This window comes from Narcine bancroftii, chromosome 10 (assembly GCF_036971445.1).
Source record: "Narcine bancroftii isolate sNarBan1 chromosome 10, sNarBan1.hap1, whole genome shotgun sequence".
NCBI lineage: Eukaryota > Metazoa > Chordata > Chondrichthyes > Torpediniformes > Narcinidae > Narcine > Narcine bancroftii.
Window position 1 is genome coordinate 39809611 of NC_091478.1, and position 18408 is coordinate 39828018.

Genomic DNA, 18408 nt, shown 5'->3' on the forward strand with positions numbered 1-18408 from the left:
TTATATTTAAATTAAAAAGGATGCAGGACCTTACATTTAACTTGGAGAGGATGCAGGATTTGGTGGAGGTGGCAGGATTTTAGGGAGTTGCTGTTTGGACGATTATTGACAAAGGTCGTTCATTCCATTTCTTGACGCTATTAAATTGAGTAAAATAATCATTACATTTGGTCCAATGCAAGTGAAATAAATATTAAAAGAAGGTTGCAGTAGTTCCGCGGGGACAGGACTGCGGGAGGTCCCGCGACGAGTGACCTTGCAGGCGGGTCCCGCGCGGCACGTCGGGAACGCGCCAGGCACGCGCTCGGCACGCGCTCGCGCGCCACCCACCTGTACCGTGTACGGCGGTTAGCGGCGGCGGGAGACGTGGTGAGAGGTGGGAGCTTGGGGGAGGGTGATGGTGGCTGAGGGGGCGAGCAACACCACGGAGGCTTCTGAATGGGGGTGGTGAGTGTGTAACTGCAGCCAGAGAGGGTGATTGGCCATGAGTGTGTAACTGCAGCCAGAGAGGGTGATTGTCCATGAGTGTGTAACTGCAGCAAGAGAGGGTGATTGTCCATGAGTGTGTAACTGCAGCCAGAGAGGGTGATTGGCCATGAGTGTGTAACTGCAGCAAGAGAGGGTGATTGGCCATGAGTGTGTAACTAATGCAAGAGAGGGTGATTGGCCATGAGTGTGTAACTAATGCAAGAGAGGGTGATTGGCCATGAGTGTGTAACTGCAGCCAGAGGGGGTGATTGGCCATGAGTGTGTAACTGCAGCAAGAGAGGGTGATTGTCCATGAGTGTGTAACTGCAGCCAGAGAGGGTGATTGGCCATGAGTGTGTAACTGCAGCAAGAGAGGGTGATTGGCCATGAGTGTGTAACTGCAGCAAGAGAGGGTGATTGGCCATGAGTGTGTAACTAATGCAAGAGAGGGTGATTGGCCATGAGTGTGTAACTAATGCAAGAGAGGGTGATTGGCCATGAGTGTGTAACTGCAGCCAGAGGGGGTGATTGGCCATGAGTGTGTAACTGCAGCAAGAGAGGGTGATTGTCCATGAGTGTGTAACTGCAGCCAGAGGGGGTGATTGGCCATGAGTGTGTAACTGCAGCAAGAGAGGGTGATTGTCCATGAGTGTGTAACTGCAGCCAGAGAGGGTGATTGGCCATGAGTGTGTAACTGCAGCCAGAGGGGGTGATTGGCCATGAGTGTGTAACTGCAGCCAGAGGGGGTGATTGGCCATGAGTGTGTAACTGCAGCAAGAGAGGGTGATTGTCCATGAGTGTGTAACTGCAGCCAGAGAGGGTGATTGGCCATGAGTGTGTAACTGCAGCCAGAGGGGGTGATTGGCCATGAGTGTGTAACTGCAGCAAGAGAGGGTGATTGGCCATGAGTGTGTAACTGCAGCCAGAGGGGGTGATTGTCCATGAGTGTGTAACTGCAGCCAGAGGGGGTGATTGGCCATGAGTGTGTAACTGCAGCCAGAGGGGGTGATTGGCCATGAGTGTGTAACTGCAGCAAGAGAGGGTGATTGTCCATGAGTGTGTAACTGCAGCCAGAGAGGGTGATTGGCCATGAGTGTGTAACTGCAGCAAGAGAGGGTGATTGGCCATGAGTGTGTAACTAATGCAAGAGAGGGTGATTGGCCATGAGTGTGTAACTAATGCAAGAGAGGGTGATTGGCCATGAGTGTGTAACTGCAGCCAGAGGGGGTGATTGGCCATGAGTGTGTAACTGCAGCAAGAGAGGGTGATTGTCCATGAGTGTGTAACTGCAGCCAGAGAGGGTGATTGGCCATGAGTGTGTAACTGCAGCAAGAGAGGGTGATTGGCCATGAGTGTGTAACTAATGCAAGAGAGGGTGATTGGCCATGAGTGTGTAACTAATGCAAGAGAGGGTGATTGGCCATGAGTGTGTAACTGCAGCCAGAGGGGGTGATTGGCCATGAGTGTGTAACTAATGCAAGAGAGGGTGATTGGCCATGAGTGTGTAACTGCAGCAAGAGAGGGTGATTGGCCATGAGTGTGTAACTGCAGCCAGAGAGGGTGATTGGCCATGAGTGTGTAACTGCAGCCAGAGAGGGTGATTGGCCATGAGTGTGTAACTAATGCAAGAGAGGGTGATTGTCCATGAGTGTGTAACTGCAGCAAGAGAGGGTGATTGTCCATGAGTGTGTAACTGCAGCCAGAGAGGGTGATTGGCCATGAGTGTGTAACTGCAGCAAGAGAGGGTGATTGGCCATGAGTGTGTAACTAATGCAAGAGAGGGTGATTGGCCATGAGTGTGTAACTAATGCAAGAGAGGATGATTGGCCATGAGTGTGTAACTGCAGCCAGAGGGGGTGATTGGCCATGAGTGTGTAACTAATGCAAGAGAGGGTGATTGGCCATGAGTGTGTAACTGCAGCAAGAGAGGGTGATTGGCCATGAGTGTGTAACTGCAGCCAGAGAGGGTGATTGTCCATGAGTGTGTAACTGCAGCCAGAGAGGGTGATTGGCCATGAGTGTGTAACTAATGCAAGAGAGGGTGATTGTCCATGAGTGTGTAACTGCAGCAAGAGAGGGTGATTGTCCATGAGTGTGTAACTGCAGCCAGAGAGGGTGATTGGCCATGAGTGTGTAACTGCAGCAAGAGAGGGTGATTGGCCATGAGTGTGTAACTAATGCAAGAGAGGGTGATTGTCCATGAGTGTGTAACTGCAGCAAGAGAGGGTGATTGTCCATGAGTGTGTAACTGCAGCCAGAGAGGGTGATTGGCCATGAGTGTGTAACTGCAGCAAGAGAGGGTGATTGGCCATGAGTGTGTAACTGCAGCAAGAGAGGGTGATTGGCCATGAGTGTGTAACTGCAGCCAGAGAGGGTGATTGGCCATGAGTGTGTAACTGCAGCCAGAGAGGGTGATTGGCCATGAGTGTGTAACTGCAGCCAGAGAGGGTGATTGGCCATGAGTGTGTAACTGCAGCAAGAGAGGGTGATTGGCCATGAGTGTGTAACTAATGCAAGAGAGGGTGATTGGCCATGAGTGTGTAACTAATGCAAGAGAGGGTGATTGGCCATGAGTGTGTAACTGCAGCCAGAGAGGGTGATTGGCCATGAGTGTGTAACTGCAGCCAGAGGGGGTGATTGGCCATGAGTGTGTAACTGCAGCCAGAGGGGGTGATTGGCCATGAGTGTGTAACTGCAGCCAGAGAGGGTGATTGGCCATGAGTGTGTAACTGCTGCAAGAGGGGGTGATTGGCCATGAGTGTGTAACTGCAGCCAGAGAGGGTGATTGGCCATGAGTGTGTAACTGCAGCCAGATAGGGTGATTGGCCATGAGTGTGTAACTGCAGCCAGAGGGGGTGATTGGCCATGAGTGTGTAACTGCAGCCAGAGAGGGTGATTGGCCATGAGTGTGTAACTGCAGCCAGAGAGGGTGATTGGCCATGAGTGTGTAACTGCAGCCAGAGAGGGTGATTGGCCATGAATGTGTAACTGCAGCCAGAGAGGGTGATTGGTCATGAGTGTGTAACTACAGCCAGAGAGGGTGATTGGCCATGAGTGTGTAACTAATGCAAGAGAGGGTGATTGGCCATGTGTGTAACTAATGCAAGAGAGGGTGATTGGCGATGAGTGTGTAAATGCAGCCAGAGAGGGTGATTGGCCATGAGTGTGTAACTGCAGCCAGAGAGGGTGATTGGCCATGAGTGTGTAACTAATGCAAGAGAGGGTGATTGGCCATGAGTCTGTAACTGCAGCCAGAGAGGGTGATTGGCCATGAGTGTGTAACTAATGCAAGAGAGGGTGATTGGCCATGAGTGTGTAACTAATGCAAGAGAGGGTGATTGGCCATGAGTGTGTAACTGCAGCCAGAGAGGGTGATTGGCCATGAGTGTGTAATTAATGCAAGAGAGGGTGATTGGCCATGAATGTGTAACTGATGCAAGATAGGGTGATTGGCCATGAGTGTGTAACTGATGCAAGAGAGGGTGATTGGCCATAAGTGTGTAACTGCAGCAAGAGAGGGTGATTGGCCATGAGTGTGTAACTGCATCAAGATAGGTTGATTGGCCATGAGTGTGTAACTGCATCAAGATAGGTTGATTGGCCATGAGAGTGTAACTGCATCAAGACAGGGTGTTTGGCCATGAGTGTGTAACCGCAGCAAGAGAGGTGAATGGCCATGTGTGTGTAACTGCTGCCAGATAGGGTGATTGATGGTGAATGTGTAACTGCAGAAAGAGAGGGTGATTGACGGTGAGTGTGTAACTGCAGTAATGGAGGGTGATATGCAATTAGTGTGTAACTGCTGCCAGAAAGGGTGATTGGTGATCAGTGTGTAATTATGCTGCAAGAGTGTCTGTGGGTTATTGGTGGCCATTGTGTGATACTGCTGCCCAATTGTTTGTGGATGATTGGTGATGGGTGTGTAACCTGCTGCAAGAGTGTGTGTGGGTGATAGTTTGCAACACAATGAAGGTTATGCTTTTAGTGATATGCCACAGAGATGTTTCCTTCTGAAGTAATGGGATTTATGGTATTGGGTTGACTTGTTCACAACACACTGATTTCATGATTGTAGTGGGGCAATTGGTGTAAATAGAGTTTGGGGTCTTGCTAATTTTGTGTGATGATGTGTGTGAACTATAGGTGTGATTCATGTTTAGATGGTGTGCAGTGCTGGAATTGTTGATTATTTGTTGTGCAAGGGAGAGGATGATATGGAGGTAATGAGTGTGGCTTGGATGTGTTATTGGAATGTTCTGTGCCTTTGGAAGATATTTAGGTTGGAAGCTCTATTATTTGGTTAACATCTTATTACATTTTGTATCTCAAGTCAAATCACCTTTATTTTTCTTTCATACCATGCTCACACAGTAAAGACCCATGAAGTATCTATCAGTATACGGGGAACTAAAAACTCTGAAGATCTTGTGCTTTCGTTTGTCTGTTGTTCTTCTCTAGAACTAGTTGTGATCCAGTCCTAGTGAAGTCCCAAAGTCTGAAAAGTCCTAGTGTCCATACACAATCGGTTCTGCTTGCTCATTCTCCTTGGCCATATTCCCATTTTACTTATTCTCCAAGTGTATTGATCGCATTCTGCATCTTGCGTCCAATGCCAAAAAACTTCTATAAACTGCAACTTTTATGTTTTCTTAATCTGCTTATGTGTTCACAAGACAAATCAAGTCCCAAACTATTGACTTTTTCCTCTCAGTTGCCATTGACAAAATGGGTTGAACCATCTGTTTCCATGCTGTAGAACTCCGACATTTTTTGCTTGGTTATGGAATTTTCACCAGTGAGTCAGAGGATGCAGAATGGGAACCCTGCTCTACAATTCAAGTGAGTGAAGATGGGAGCTTTGGCTGTGAATTGTTTGTTAATACCTCGTGAGATACTAGTGTCGAGTGGGTGTGAGTGACTTCTGCTTGGTCTGATGTGAAGGGAGAATGTTCTCTATGATGTAATGTCAGAATGAGCATCTTGCAGTGGGACTGATGTTAGAAAGAAGCCCGGATACACAAGAATGATAAAGGGTAGAAATAGTCTGGCGCAGAAGAATGATGGAGTAAAAAAAAACACAAGACGAAAAGCCATTGGGCCTATGGTATTTCTGCTTGCAGGAATAAACTCTGCACCTCACCCCTCACTTCGCCCTCCCTCCCCCTCCCCCCCCCCCCCCCCCCATGCATAACCTCACACTTCTCTGGAATAAATTCTATTTTTCTGACAAATTGACCGAACTATCAACATTTTCTTGACTAAGACGTTTCTCTGCATTGTCAATTGCAGGGCCAGTTTTTTTGTATAATCTGCAAATTCTATAATTGTTCCATTTAGGCCTAAATCATTTCTAGATATGACAAAAAGCAAGGGATTGAGTACTGACCATGAGGAGAGTGCTGGAAATTCATTTCTCGTCACAAGAACATCCATAAGCTCTCTATTGTTTGGAATCTTTCGAAGAATGAATGGCGATTATACAAGTAGAGTCTCAGAGAAGGGGAAAAGGTTTTGAGGTAAGGGCCCTCAGCAGGTATAAAGTGCCCTATATATGGCAAAGGGCTGGAGCCCTTCTTCAAGGTATGAAAAATTGTTGGCAGGCATCCAAGCAAAAGAGTAAGGGGGTTAGATGCCCTCTGACATTTTTCCATACCTTGATGAAGAGCTCCAGCCTGAAACATTGGTGATGTATTTTTACCTTTGCTATACAAAAGGACTCTGTTTGACCTGCTAAGTTTCTCCAGCAATGTGTGTTTACAGATTTTCGAGTTTTACTTTTGAGATATGGGTTGGTCACATAAAACTGAGGTATACAGAGATTTTGCAAAGGGTAGTGAATCTCTGGAATTCTCCACACACAGAGGGTTGAGCATGTTAGTTCATTTGTAAAGGTTAGCTGGATAAAGTTTTGAAAGATTGGGGGGAATTCACAGCCAAGGGTACTAACAAGGAAATTAGTTCTGCGGGCAGATCAGCTATAAACTTCGTTGATGCTAGAGCAGAGGAGAAACCAGTAGCCTATCTCTATTCTTTGCTTGCTGCCACTGAGTTGGGTTGGATTTGCTGTGCTACTCTCCCTTGGCTACCTTGGGCCTTCATTTTTTTTTTTTCTGACTAGCCTGCCATGTGGATCTTTGTCAAAAGCCTTACTCAAACATACTGCTGTCATTGACTCTCGATACTACATTCTCAAAGAATTAAGTCACATTGAACAACACAATCTTCCGATAAAAAGTAATTCTGACTGCCTCTGATTAAAATGTTTCTTTTTAAAGGAATGATCTTCATAAATTTTGCAAACTCCTGCAGCTAAACAAACTGTCCTCTAATCATGTGGTTCATGTCTCTCCCCCCACCACCTGCCCTTTTATTTTAGACAGTAGTACTTTAGCTGTCCTGTAGAAAACAGTAGTCAGAGACTACCTCCAACCTCATCTCCAGCTGCCATCCCCCTGCACCTTTGCTGTTTTTAACAGTCCATGATCTCTTTCATTCTGACCAGGTAAATTGTTAATTTTATTGTTAATATTTCACACACCTTTGCTATAACTTTGCCACCATTTTCTTTTGTGGAATTAGACACAGAAATTCAAGCATTTTACCCATGTCTTCTGTCTCTGCATGCACCTGTGGCAGGAAATGGAGTTGGAATAAGAAATAACCAGAATCCCTGTTGTGACTCTGTAATAGACAGAATGTTGTCTGAAATGGATATCTTTTATTCACCTAACTCTGATATAATCACCAGCATTCCTGGAAGCCTTTGAGACTTGAAGTCATGATGGTAGCTGGATTTGTTTGGACTGACAAAAATCGCATTGTATACTGACCCACACTGCCAGATTTACTGAGTTGCATATGTTCTACAGAAAAGATGCATTTGTGATTTGCAGACAAGATTGTCAACACCTATGGGACTGAAAAAAACAGTTCTAGATTGTTTGGTGAGTGATTAATAAGTCTGTAGTTAACACCAAAAATGATGACATGGTGGACAGTGAAGAAGATTTTTTAATGTTGTAACAAGAAGGAAAGTGGGGAGAGGAATAGCTGATGGAATTTAACTCAGACAAATGCTTCGTTTTGGGAAGTTAAACCAGACCAGGATGTATTCATGAATAGCAGGGGAGTGTTGTGGATAGTGAGACTGAAGTTCCTGAAAGTGGCAACACAGATAGATAGAGTGATGAAGAAGGCATATGGAATTCTTGCCATCATTTGGCTGAGGATTGAGTATTGGAGTGGAGACTTCATATGACAAATAATTGGTAAGAATCCACTTGGAACATGTTGTGCTGTTCTGATCACCTTGCCACAGAAATGATATTACATTAGAAAGGATGGAGAAAGCTTCACAGGAATCACGTTTGGAATGCAGGCCTTGAGTGAAAAGGGAAAGATTGGATAGGCTGTGACTGGTTTCCTGGAGCAAGGAAGGCAGAGCGTTGACCTTGCAGAGGTTCATAAAATTGAAGGGTGTGGAGAGTGTCACAGTCTTTTTCTGAGGATAAGGAAGTCTAAAACTGGAGGTCATTGGATTAAATTGAGAGAGGATTTAAAGGGCTTCCATTGTTTCAGAAGCAATAGCATGGGGGATGGGGGTGAAAGGAGGAGGAGCAGCATTGCTCATCAGGGAAAAGATCATAGCTGTGTTCAGGTACGACAGATCAGTGGGTTCGTCTACTGAGGCTATATGGGTGGAGCTGAGGAATGGGAAGGGTATAATCACACTAATGGGGTTGTATTTTAGACTGCCCAATAGTCAATGAGAATTGGAGGAGTAAATCTATAGAGAGATAGCAGACAAAAAACATACGGTAGTGATAGTCGGAGATTTTAACTTTCCACATATTGACTGCGACTCTCATAAAAAAGGGCTGCATAGCTTGGAGTTTGTCAAATGTGTTCAGGAAAGTTTTCTAAAATAATATTATTTTAAGGTTCCAACTAGAAAGAATGCAATACTGGATCTGATATTAGGGAACAATACGGGACAGGTGACAGAAGTATGTGTTGGGAATATTTTGGGTCCAGTGATCATAAAACCACTAGTTTTAACATAATTAGAGATGAAGATAGGTCTGGTCTTTAGGTTGAGATTCTCAATTTCAGCCAGTTTTGAGGAAATGAGAAAGGATCTACAATTCATGGATTGGGGTGTCGTATTCAAGCAAGGATGTGTGAGGTGAGTGGAAGTCCTTCAAAGGTGCAATTTGGAGAGTACAGAGTTTGTATGTTTCTGTCAGGATCAAAGGCAAGGTTAACAGGCCTAGGGAACCTTGGTTTTCGAGAGATATTGGGGATCTGGTTCAGAAGAAAAGAGAGCGGTTTAGCAGGTATAGACAACATGGAGCAAATGAGGTACTTGAGGAATAGAAAACATGAATGAAAAAACTCAAATCAGGAGGGCTAAAATAAAACATGGGGTTATTTTGGCAGACAATGTGAAGGAAAATCCTAAGGGTTTCTTCATGTATATGAAGAGGAAAAGGATAATAAGGGACAAAATTGGTACCCTTGAAGATCAGAGTGGTCGGCTATGTTTGGAGCCAAAAGAGCTGGGGGGGGTGGGGGGGAGAGATCTTACATTTTTTTTGCTTCAGTATTTACTCAGGAAACTAGTGCAAAGTCAAGGGAAGTTAGGAAAACAAGCAGTGAAGATATGGAACATGTACAGATTAAAGAGGAGGAAGACCAAGCAAATAAGGATGGGTAAATCCACAGGGCTTGACAAGATATTCCCTCGGTCCTTGAGGGAGGTAAGTGTAGAAATTGCAGGGGCTCTGGCAGAAATATTTAAAATGTCCTTAGCCACGGGTGTGGTGCCCCCCCCAGTGGATTGGAGGATAGCTGGTGTTGCTTAAAAAAGGCTCCAAACGTAACTCTGTAAATTGTAGGCCAGTAATCCTGATGTCAGTAGTAGATACATTATTGGAAGGTGATCAGATATACAAATATTTGGAGAGCCTAGGACTGATTGTGGATAGTCAATATGACTTGGGTTTTTTTCAAAATGCATTAATTGACATCAAAAACATCTTTGTACACATTATGCTCCTATTTTCTTTTTTAAACAATTATACACAAACATTTACCCTCAGATAAACATGGTTTTGTGCTGGTAGGTTATGTTTAACCAATCTGATAGAGTTTTTCAAGAAGGTTACCAGGAAAGTTGATAAAGGCTGTGGATGTTGTCTATATGGTCTTTAGTAAGGCGTTTGATAAGGTCCTACAAGGGAAGAACCAGATGCTTGGTATTCATGATGAGGTTATAAAATGGATTTGACATTGGCTATACAGGAGAAGCCAAAGACTGGTGGTGGATGATTGCTTGTCAGACTGGAGGCCTGTGACTGGTGGTGTGCCTCAGGGATTGGTGCTCAGGGACCATTGTTGTTTGTCATCGATATCAATGATCTGGATGATAATGTAGTAAATTGGATCAGCAAGTTTGCTGATGACACAACGATAGGAGGCTTCGTGGACAACGAGGAAGATTTTCAAAGCTTGCAAATGGATCTGGACCAGTTGGAATAATGGGCTGAAAAATAGCAGTTGGAATTTAATGCAGACTTGTGTGAGGTGTTGCATTTTGGAAGGAAAAACCAAGAAAGGACAAACACGGTGAAATGTTAGGGTACTGTGGAGGGCTTTAGAACTGTGGGATCTGTGAATACAGATACATACTTCCCTGAAAGTGGCATCGCAAGAAGATAGGGTTGTAAAGAGAACTTTTGGCATATTAGCCTTCATAAATCAAAGTATTGAGTATAAGAGGTGGGATGTTATGGTAAAGTTGTATAAGACATTGGTGAGGTCAAATTTGGAGCATTGTTTGCAGTTTTGGCCACCTAACTACAGGAAAGATATTGTGGAGAAGATTTACTAGGATGTTGCTGGACTTCAGGAACTGAGTTACAGGGAGAGGTTAAACAGGTTAGGGCTTTTTTCCCTGGAGTGTGGAAGAATGAAGGGAGATTTGATAGATGTATTTAAAATTATGAGGGGGATAGACCGAGTAAATGTAGATAGGCTTTTTCCACTGAGGGTAGGGGAGCTACAAACCTGAGGACATGGGTTCAGGGTGCAAAGGGAAATGTTTAGGAGAACATGAGTAGAAATTTGTTCACACAAAGTGGTGGGACTGTGGAATGAGCTTCCAGTTGAAATGGTGAATGTGGCTTCAATTTTAAAATTGAAGAAGAATTTGGACAGGTACATGGATGAGAGAGGTATGGATGGGGTCCAGATCAGTGGGACTAGGCAGAAAAATAGTTTGACACAGACTAGAAGGGCTGAAAGCCCTGTTGCTGTGCTGTAAAATTCTATGGTTCTGTGGAATCTGAGTGTCAAGGTTGTCACACAAGGTGATGGGTTTATGAACAAGTTTGCACAGGAGGTGACTGAGGCAGTGCAATTACAATGTTGAAAAGACAATTTGACAAGAATGTGGATTGGAGCAGTTTAGAGGGATATGGGCCAAATGCTGAGAAATAGAATTAGGGCGAAGGGCCATTTCTGTGCTATATAACAGAGGGCAGTCATTTATTTTTGGCCAAATGCATATCTCAAGGCTCATTTTGGGAGCTCAACTGCTTTCCATTTTTAATAATGCCTTCCACGAGAGTGGAAAAAAACTTTACATTCAAGTCTGCTGACCACATAATAATCAGTGTACGTGGATGCATAAAATCTAACTCAATTGTAATTTCTGAAAAGAACTCCACTTTGGACCTACTACAGGACACCTTTCTAAATGATCGAAAGCCAGAAGCAGTGGCGGTCCAAAAAGAATTAGAATGTACCTACATCAGTAAAACAATCATGAAGGTCTATTGGAGAGCTGTCATAAATATCTAGAAGGCAGCTGTAGCTTTTGAAAGCTGTAATTAAATTATATTGGAGTGATTATGGGCCCCACAATTTAGGAAGGATATATTGATCTATGAGAGAGCTCGGTGGTTGATGACAGTAGTTAAGTACATTTTGGATGAACTCTGAGTGCGTGGCAGGTATTTAAGGTACAATTTAATCAAAGCTTTCAAGAAAATCAGGGACTGTGTGGTAGATTAGAGAGAAACTATTTCCCTGGCATGGGGAACCCAAGACTCAGGGTCCTGGTCTTAAAAAAATTAGAGCCTCGACTTCTGGGAAGAAAATGAAACTTTTTCGTGCACATAGGGACGAAAGAATGTAAATCTTTTTTCTCCTACTGCAATTGCTGTTATACGAGTTCTTTATTCCACCCCCCCCCCCCCCTCCAAGGGGGTTTCGGGGGAATGGAACAAAAGTGAATTTATGGATCGACCACACGTTCCTTGTGTTATTTCAGACTTGACCCAATTACATTCAATGTTGGGGATTGAATTGAAGGGCAGAAAGTGCCCGATGTCGAGATATTTCCCCCCCCCCCCCCAAAGCTAATCTGATGCGAGAGTTAACGCATGTCATGAAGTTTCCACCGGGAATGGCAGCTACAAACCTGAGGACATGGGTTCAGGGTGCATGAATATGAATGCTGCTCCACCCAGCGCAGCAACAGCGCTCTGACTCTGCCCTCTGTGAAGGGCACTCGCGAGTCCGGGCGGGGCGGGGGTGGCGTGATTGCTGCGGCCGCGAATTGAACCTGCAGCTCGGACGCGAAAGGGGCGCAGGTGAATGGGGGTTGGCGTGAACGAGCGCGGCTGGGTGCCCTGAATGGTTTGCGCCGCTCTGGCGGCGTGTTGCTGTCTCTCACTGCGGTCCCCTGCACCGCAGCCTGCAATAGTTGAGTCTGGAGCGGGCGGCCGGTGACGCGATTCCCCGCCTCGCCAGTGAAAGCGCCCGTCCCCCGGCACTGGAGGTGAAGGCGGAGACCACCACCACCACCAACAAAAGAGAGCAATCTCGTTCAAGAGCCGAATGGATGCGCATCTTGCTCACCCCATCAACAGTCCGACCAGCCCCTGCGATGACGTGTTGAAAAATATCAATAGTTTGGAGACCATGCAACTGTGTGACAGAGAAGGTAAGGTTGACGATGGAGGGAATATTTCCTCCCAGTCTGCAGAACGAGCCGCCTGGCTCATGCCAGCGAGCGGTCATTGTCAAGTGCATGGGCTATAGATTCGCTCCTGGACGTGCCACTCGCTCGATTTTCAGCCCTGCTGCTGCACGACCACTGGCTTTTCATCTCTGCTCGGTGGAACTGAAGTTCATTCCTTTCTTGGAGATGCTCCCTTCGCCTGTCAGCTTTTCTCATTGCCGGATCTCATCGATTTAATTAGTGTTTTAAATCTAAGGCGGGTGATGGTTCGGCAGGTGAGATGAAACACTCAGCAAGATGTCAGGGGGGCGGGGGGTAGGTTTCAGCACCATGGACAAGATAGGACAGAGTCGCTCCGTCCACTGCAGTGGGCAAGTCAAAGAAAATACATGCACTGTACTTGTCTGCTGTGGTACACAATGGGCGATTCAATCAGGGCTTTCAACTTTGCCTTTTGTATTCATCAAATTGCTTCAGTTTTTCGAATAAAACACACAACTGCTGAGATTAATGTTTAGTTGGCAGCTGGCGATATTTATGCCACATGCTTGAAATGGCCGATGCTGGTTAACCCTTCTTACTGTCTTAACAAAATATGTCAGCTTAAAAGCATAAAGTGAACTTTTTTCAGTAGTCACACTGATTTCAAAGAATCGCAATTCAAAGGGCTCAAACAAATGGAGCTGATTAATTCCCTTAATAGTTTTATTCTAATAAAGTGAACTTTTTTCAGTAGTCACACTGATTTCAAAGAATCGCAATTCAAAGGGCTCAAACAAATGGAGCTGATTAATTCCCTTAATAGTTTTATTCTAATAAAGTGAACTTTTTTCAGTAGTCACACTGATTTCAAAGAATCACAATTCATAGGGCTCGAACAAATGGAGCTGATTAATTCCCTTAATAGTTTTATTGTAATAAAGTGAACTTTTTTCAGTAGTCACACTGATTTCAAAGAATCGCAATTCAAAGGGCTCAAACAAATGGAGCTGATTAATTCCCTTAATAATTTTATTCTAATAAAGTGAACTTTTTTCAGTAGTCACACTGATTTCAAAGAATCGCAATTCATAGGGCTCGAACAAATGGAGCTGATTAATTCCCTTAATAGTTTTATTCTAACTCGCTTAGCCTGTCTATATAGCTGAATATTTTTAAACTAACATTTTTGTGCTTTTTATGAATAGGATCATGTCAAACAGACAAGATGCTGTAGGGTCACAGAGTTATACTGCACAGAAAGGCTCTTCATCCCAATTTGTTCATTCTAGGGGAGTCCTATTTGCCTGAATTTGGTCCATATCACAACCCCCCCATCCATATATCTGTATGTCTTTGTATATCATAATTGTACCTAATTCTGTCAGCTTATTCCCAATACAGAATATCCTCCAAGTGTGAGAAAGTTGCCCTTCATGTCCCTCTTAAATCTCTCCCCTCTCAGTTTAAACTAATGCCCTCATGATTTTATATATTTCTATAAGATCTCCCCTCAGGCTCTGACACTCCAGGGAATAAAGCAACCTTTCCCTATAACTCAAACTCTCCAGTGTTGGCACCATTCTATTGAATATGCATCTCTTTGAATTTATTGATTTTTTTTCCAATAATAATGTAAACCTGTTATGTTAAATGTACAAATACTGTACATCAAAATAGTTCTTAGTAGAGGATTTGATTGTTTATGGTTACCCAAAATGGGGGTAGGGGGTAAGTTTAGAACTTTAAAGACCCTGAATATCAAAGTAAATAAGCAACAAAATTTATGTGGATAAATTATTCCCCCAGAATGAAGGGACAGAATAGGTAGCATCAACTGAAAACTTCAGCCTTTCTAACTGTGCAACAGAAAAAAAAATGAAACCTGTAGATTAAGAACAATAAAACCTTTGGACTATATTTGGAGAAATTCAAATTTGTGATATCTTTTTATGTGACTTAACTTTGTTCTGTGAACTTTAAAAGGTAAATAGTGAAGAACTTTATCTACCAACCATGACTTAAAACTGAAATATTATGAGATTCTTAAGAATTCTCAGATGGTCCAGTCTGAGCCAATTTGTGGTTTGTGATTTCTAGGATTTAATTTATATCAGTTTAATTAAAAGGTTGAAATGTTTGGATGTCAGTATTTGAATTTCAGAATTTAAATATAAAAGATTTGAACACCCTCAGTTAAAATATGAAGAAAAGTTTCAAAGCTTGATAAAGGTTTAGTGAAAATTTGTACCTAAAATAATCCTGCTACACAACATTCTGCAACTATCACATCAGTTATAATTTGTGCAATCAAAATATTTTGAAATACTTACAGAAAAGCAAACTTCAGTGTGCTAAAAGTCTAAATAAAAATAAAAAGTTGGTAGGCAACACCTATGGAGTGAGGTTAGTCACTTGGAGCATGGGTATTTTTCACAATTATTTAATAATGAATGCAAATGAGGGAAATAACAATTGAAATAAAAGCAGAAGATCATGGTTGATCTTGGACTTGGATACTCTGCATTCTGACCTTGATAGCCAGTTACTTCCTTGAATACTGTATACTCAATGTCAGAGTGCGCAAAGCTCATATTTAAAAGATTTTTTTTTTGCTCATATCAATTGTAAATGATTAATTTCTTAACCTGCAACTTATCTCCCATGTTGCTTTCTTCAGAAATAGGAAACCATCTCTTGGCATTTATGCTGTCAATTTCTTATCAGAAAGCTGTATGCTTCATTGAGTTAAACAAAAAAATCTGCAGATGCTGTGATTGTAATTTACACAAAAAATGCTGGAGAAATTCAGCAAAATAATTCATTAAGTAGCAAAATGAAGATAACTTTTCAGCCCCGAACAAGATATAAACAAGAAGCAGGTCGGCGCCTGAATAAAATGGTGGGAGGGGGTGCAGGGGATGGAACACCAGCCCACAGGCAAGAGTGGGCATATGGGAGAGAGGGCATAAGAGAAAAAGATGAGGTGATGGGGGAGGGATTAGCTCACTGAAAGGAGAAGGAAGGGGCTGGAGAACTGAAGGAAAGGAGATGGAGGGATGGGGAAGAGAGGGAAATGGGAGAAGTTGATGCTAATGCCATCAAGTTGGAGATGGCGTAGATGGAATCTTCGGAGTTGCTCCTCCAATTTACATGTGATCTTGGTTTGGCAGGGCATGAGGTCATAGACAGACATGTAGGTGTGGGGTGCAAATTTGAAATGGTTAGCTACTGGGAGATCCCCGACATTGCTGTGGATAGAGTAAAGGTGTTCAACGAAACGACCTCCCAGTCTGCGTCCAGCCTCTCTGATGTAGAGAAGGCCACAATTGGAGCAGGAGATGACTGACAGATTCACAAGGGAAGTGTTGCTTAAAGTGTTTCCTTGATTTCGCTTCTCATTTTTCTAACTTTCGTAAGTATAAGCCATCTCACTTGCATTCATTACAGAGATCAACTCGTTCATCTTGGGAATCAATCTAGTGAATGCATGAATTATTGCCTCCATGATGAGTAAATTCTTAGAGTCATTTGGCATGGAAACAGATTGTTTGGCTCACTCTGTCCATGCGGACCAGTGGGTACCCATCTGTATCAATCCCATCTTCCAGCACGTGGCCTGTATTTTCCAGTACGTAGGTGATTCAAGTGTTTGTTTTAGCACCTCTTAAATACTGGAAGCAACTCTTTTTCCATTTTCTCCAGCTGTGCATTCATCACTCTGAGGAAAAAAAAATGTGCCTCTTGGATTCCATTTAAATCTCTTCCCTCTTACCCGAAATTATCTTCCCTCATTCTTCTCTGCTCCAGAGAATAAATTCCTAACATGTTTAACCTTTAGGACAGCACCAGCGATTGGGACCAGACGTTGAAAGTAAGAAGTTTGCATGTTCTCCCCGTGTCTGCTTGGGTTTTCTTCATAGGCTCCAATATCCTTCCACTGTTCAAAATGTACTGGAGTGCAGGTTAATGGGGTGGAAATTGGACAGCACAGACGCATGAGCTGAAATGGCCTGTTATCCTGATGTAGATCTACATTCACATTAAAAAAAATCCCCTATAACTCAGTTCCTGAAGTCCTGGCAACATGCTAGTAAATCTTCTCTGCACTTTTTCTATCTTATTGATATCTTTTCTGTAGTTAGGTGACCAAAACTCCAAATTTGACCTCGCTAATGTCTTGTACAACTTCACCATAGCATCCCAACTCCTTTACTCAATATGAAGGTTCATATGTCAAAAGCTCTCTTTACAACCCTATCTACCTGTGACACCCTTTGCAGGGGATTGTGTACCTGTATTCCCAATTCCCTCTCTGCTACCACATGTAAACCTCTGTCTAATACTGAAGGTCTGTTTTGTGTTCTGCTCCCAGGATTTGTGAAATGCCCTCTTTCTCCAATAAACATGGTTTCCCCTCGCTGTTATTGATCGATATCTCCTTCATTTAGAACAATGATTTTCAAATGTTTTCTTTCCACTCACATACCACCTTAAGTAATCCCTATACCATAGGTGCTTGTGATTAGTGAGGGATTGCTTAAGGTGCTATGTGAATGGAAAGAAAAGTTTGACTGTACTGTTTTAATTGTACCAAATTGACTGTTACGTGCACAGTTTCATATCTCCAAAGGAAATGGGCCTGCTTTTATACCAAGTAGACCCTCCATCATTGTTATGTGCCCATCCTACTAGATTTGTCATGGATCTGTCAGATTGGGTGGGTATCCATGAGACACTGAGAATCATCAGAAACCGATTTATTGAACTCTGCCACAACCTGTAATTCCATGGTCTGGAATTTCCCTTATTCTATCATTATGCTCATGTAAAAGTCATTGCTGGAGTGCAGAAAGGCAATCTAGGAGACACTCCAGCTGTGTCTAAGACTCTGGTCCCAACCTGCAACATTATATCCATATGGACTAAACAGCAGAAATAGGAAGCAGTGGTGAGAATTACAGTTTCAAACCAGCGGATCAAAGTTTAACATCTAATGTTTTTTCTCTGCATTAAATTCCATTAACCATTTCTCTGCCCACCTGCCCAACCGATCAAGAACCTGCTGCAATTTTTGGCAGCCGTCTTCACTACCTACAATACTAGACACTTTAGTGTTATCTACAAACTTGCTGATAACGCCATGTACATGTTCATTGGCATGGTAACAACCAACTGAAAAACCTCACAAAGATTAGCGTATACAGAGCCGTTGTCATACCCACACTCCTGTTCGGCTCCGAATCATGGGTCCTCTACCGGCATCATTTACGGCTCCTAGAACGCTTCCACCAGCGTTGTCTCCGCTCCATCCTCAACATTCATTGGAGCGACTTCATCTCCAACATCGAGGTATTCGAGATGGCAGAGGCCAACAGCATCGAATCCACGCTGCTGAAGATCAAACTGCGTTGGGTAGGTCACGTCTGACCATCGCATTCCCAAGATCGTGTTATATGGCGAGCTCTCCACTGGCCACCGAGACAGAGGTGCACCAAAGAAGAGGTACAAGGACTGCCTAAAGAAATCTCTTGGTGCCTGCCACATTGACCACCGCCAGTGAGCTGATATCGCCTCAAACCGTGCTTCTTGGCGCCTCACCGTTCGGCGGGCAGCAACCTCCTTTGAAGAAGACTGCAGAGCCCACCTCATTGACAAAAGACAAAGGAGGAAAAACCCAACACCCAACCCCAACCAACCAATTTTCCCCTGCAACCGCTGCAACCGTGTCTGCCTGTCCCGCATCGGACTTGTCAGCCACAAACGAGCCTGCAGCTGACGTAGATATTACCCCTCCATAAATCTTCGTCCGCGAAGCCAAGCCAAAGAAAGAAGAAAATGTGCAACTTGCTCTGACAGGATATGCTCAGAGCAATAAATAGAAGAGAACAAAATGTTAGCCTAAAAGACTGAGATAATTGAGATGGAACTAG

The 18408-nt window shown here is 43.7% G+C and overlaps 1 protein-coding gene across 10 annotated transcripts in view; it reads left to right on the forward strand.

Annotated features, from left to right (window-relative positions):
- Nucleotides 1–295: 295 nt before the first annotated feature.
- The window catches only part of phyhiplb (phytanoyl-CoA 2-hydroxylase interacting protein-like b), a 58523-nt gene continuing 40410 nt past the window's right edge, over nt 296–18408 (forward strand). The window contains exons 1-3 of one of the 10 annotated variants that reach the window (XM_069900702.1): nt 297–376; nt 5806–5984; nt 6845–6970. Coding sequence is in view for 2 of the 10 variants with exons in the window: in XM_069900696.1 (XP_069756797.1) it covers nt 12373–12478 (106 nt within the window). In the remaining 8 variants the exon portion in view is untranslated. Of the gene's footprint in view, nt 377–420; nt 448–5805; nt 5985–6844; nt 6971–7049; nt 7413–9071; nt 9228–12147; nt 12479–18408 lie in introns of those variants that run through there. The other 9 variants (XM_069900700.1, XM_069900701.1, XM_069900703.1 and 6 more) reach the window with 9 other exon arrangements.